The following is a 2,823-nucleotide window of genomic DNA, read 5'->3' as shown; positions in this document are numbered from 1 at the left end:
AGTTGATGCTGGTTATGCATGCCGCCCTGGATTCCTTCCTCCCTTCAGAGGCACTAGGTACCATCTCAATGAATATGGTGGTAGAAACTATCCAACCAATGCAAGGGAATTGTTCAACCTTAGGCATTCAAGCTTAAGAGTCACAGTTGAGAGGGCTTTTGGGGCAATAAAAAATAGGTTTAGGATCCTGGACAACAAACCCTTTCACCCCTTCAAGACACAAGTGAAATTGGTGCTAGCATGCTGCATTTTACATAATTGGATCCTGAACTATGGTGTAGATGAAGTGGTTCCCCTTGAGGAGGCTTGGGCTCCTAATAGCATTGGTTCCAATGTTGGTGGTGTTCAAGTAGAAGATAATAGTGACTGGGCATCTATTAGGGATGAAATAGCTAATCTCATGTGGGCTAACAGGGGGCACTGTCATATATGAAGACATGGATTTGTGTTGTATGTGTACTGTAATAACACTGCTATGGTGTTTATTATTTGTATCTTTTCTGAGGCAATGGCACATTGCTATAATGTTGTTTGTACTTTGTTCTGAGGCAATGGCACACTGCCATGATGTTTCATTTTTACTTGTTTTGAGGCAATGGCACACTGCTATGATGTTTCTTTTTTACTTGTTCTGAGGCAATTAGCACACTGCTATGATGTTGTTTCTTTTTACTTGTTCTGAGGTAATTGGCAGACTGTTGTGATGTCTTTTTTCTGTACATCTTCTAAGCCACATGCAGACTACTATGATGCTGGTTTTTTTACATGATTCTAGCCACAGGGACACTGCTGTGATGTTTATACATGATTTTGTATATGATCTGAGCCACATGCACACTGTTATGATGTTGTTTTTTACAATAACTGAGGCAATATATATATGCTATGATGTTGTTTTGTTTATAATAACTGAGGCAATAGATATATGCTATGATGTTGTTTTGTTTATAATAACTGAGGCAATAGATATATGCTATGATGTTGTTTTGTTTATAATAACTGAGGCAATAGATATATGCTATGATGTTTGTCTTATATACTGTTGTCAAATATTGGTACTAGGGCATGGATGTTCAAGAGGAAAGAGAGTTTATGGAGCTGTATGGTAGCTATTCCAATGCCCTAGTTGTTGCTAATTCTGCTCCTAATCCTTCTGGTGGTCCTGCCCCTCCTCCTGCTGTTGTTGCCCCTGCTGTTGCTGCTGTTGCCCCTCCTCCTCGTGCTGCCCCTCGAGCCAGGCAGCAAAGGAATTCTATGAGGTGGACTAGTGTCACATCCTCCTTTATCTTGCGCCGGTTCTGTGAACTCATTTCCACTGGGGTTAGAACAGATAAGGGGTTCAAGGAGGTTCACTTGAACAAAGTTGCTAGGGACCTTCAGGAGTTCACAGGGAACAATGTAACCTCTACTCAAGTGTATAACCACTTGCGCACATGGAGGAAAAAATGGATGAGAGTGACCAAGCTGAGAGAGCTTAGTGGAGCTTTATGGGATGAGGAGACCTTCATGATTTCCTTGGAGGATGAGCACTATAATGGTCATGTAAAGGTGTTAGCCATAGTGCATATCATTTTCACCTTCTTCTCTTAAATATTAGCTAATTTCTAAAATTGCATTGCATTTTAGGCTCACCCTGAAGATGCTGACCTTCTGAACAAGCCAATAGAGAACTACCAGCAAATGGAGATCATATTTGACAATGGCTGTGCCACAGGCAAGTTTGCCATGGGTTCTAGCCAGCCTTTGGGTTCTCCATCTGACTGGGCTGAGAGTTCTCAAAAAATTGATGAGCCTGCCAAAGAGTTTGAGGAGGTAGCTAAGCAGGATGCTGAGGGCAGTAGCAGCAAGCACCAGGAGGCTAGTAGCAAGCAGCAAGAGCCTAATGGCAGTGGAGTGGGCAGCAAGAGGAAGAGGGCAATGCTCTCTGATGAGGATATCACTGTCCTGTCTGGGATGACAACTGCTGTGAACAATGTGGCTGATGCTATCAGAGAAACAAAGACTGAAGTTGTCCCTGCTGACCTCTACTCTACTGTGATGTTTGTCCCTGGCTTCACTGATGAAGCTCTGATTGTGGCCTACTCCCATCTGGCAGACAACAATGCTCTTGGGGCTGCATACCTGCTAATGTCTGATGCTCATCGTGTGCTGTGGCTGAGGACCTTCTTAGCTAAGCACTACTACAACAACAACAACTAGTATCTGATAGTTTTCTTATTGCTGGTTGATCCTTTGTCCAGTAGGACCTCCTTTTGCTAACCTATTTTGTGCAGAGGTACTGACCCTGCATTCTTTTGTGCAGCTGGTCACATCTTTCCATTTCTTCTATGTGGTTGATGTGATCCTGCTATAACTAGATAGAGACTCATATATATAGTAACAAGTCTCTATCCTCTTACTATGATGTAGTGAATGTATTGGATCAACCACTTTGATGTTGGACTCTAATCTGAGCATATATCTATTGCCAATGATGTATTGTTATTCGAGTTATGCTATTGTATTGAACTATACCTAAACTGAGCATCTATCTATTGCCAATGATGTTATTATTTTGTTGATGCTACACATTCTGAGGTGTATAGCTATTGCCAATGATGTTCTATGATGTACTTCATACTTCTTTTCTTCTATTTTCCTATCTGTCACCTGCTAATTGATTCATTCTTTGTCATGTGAGGTTGCTGGATCCTCACTCTCAACTGAGGCTGATGGCATCTGCTATGATGATGAGTTTGCTATTTTTGTTGCCCTACTATGTAAAGGCATGCTCTACTCTTGTGCTTACTTATCTGTTGATTGAATCCTCACTGTAAATTGAGG

At 41.7% G+C, this 2,823-nt stretch overlaps 1 protein-coding gene across 1 annotated transcript; it reads left to right on the top strand.

Moving 5' to 3' along the window:
* The first annotated feature begins 1,065 nt into the window (after positions 1-1,065).
* Positions 1,066-2,199, top strand: LOC112878663. The gene is made up of 2 exons (XM_025942902.1): positions 1,066-1,548; positions 1,627-2,199. Exons 1-2 carry the CDS (start codon positions 1,066-1,068, stop codon positions 2,197-2,199), a joined length of 1,056 nt encoding a protein of 351 aa, XP_025798687.1.
* The last annotated feature ends 624 nt before the right edge of the window (positions 2,200-2,823 follow it).

Source organism: Panicum hallii, unplaced genomic scaffold, assembly GCF_002211085.1.
Source record: "Panicum hallii strain FIL2 unplaced genomic scaffold, PHallii_v3.1 scaffold_303, whole genome shotgun sequence".
Classification (NCBI taxonomy): Eukaryota; Viridiplantae; Streptophyta; class Magnoliopsida; order Poales; family Poaceae; genus Panicum; species Panicum hallii.
Note: the sequence above shows the minus strand (reverse complement) of the source record. Positions and strands in the feature narration are given on the sequence as shown.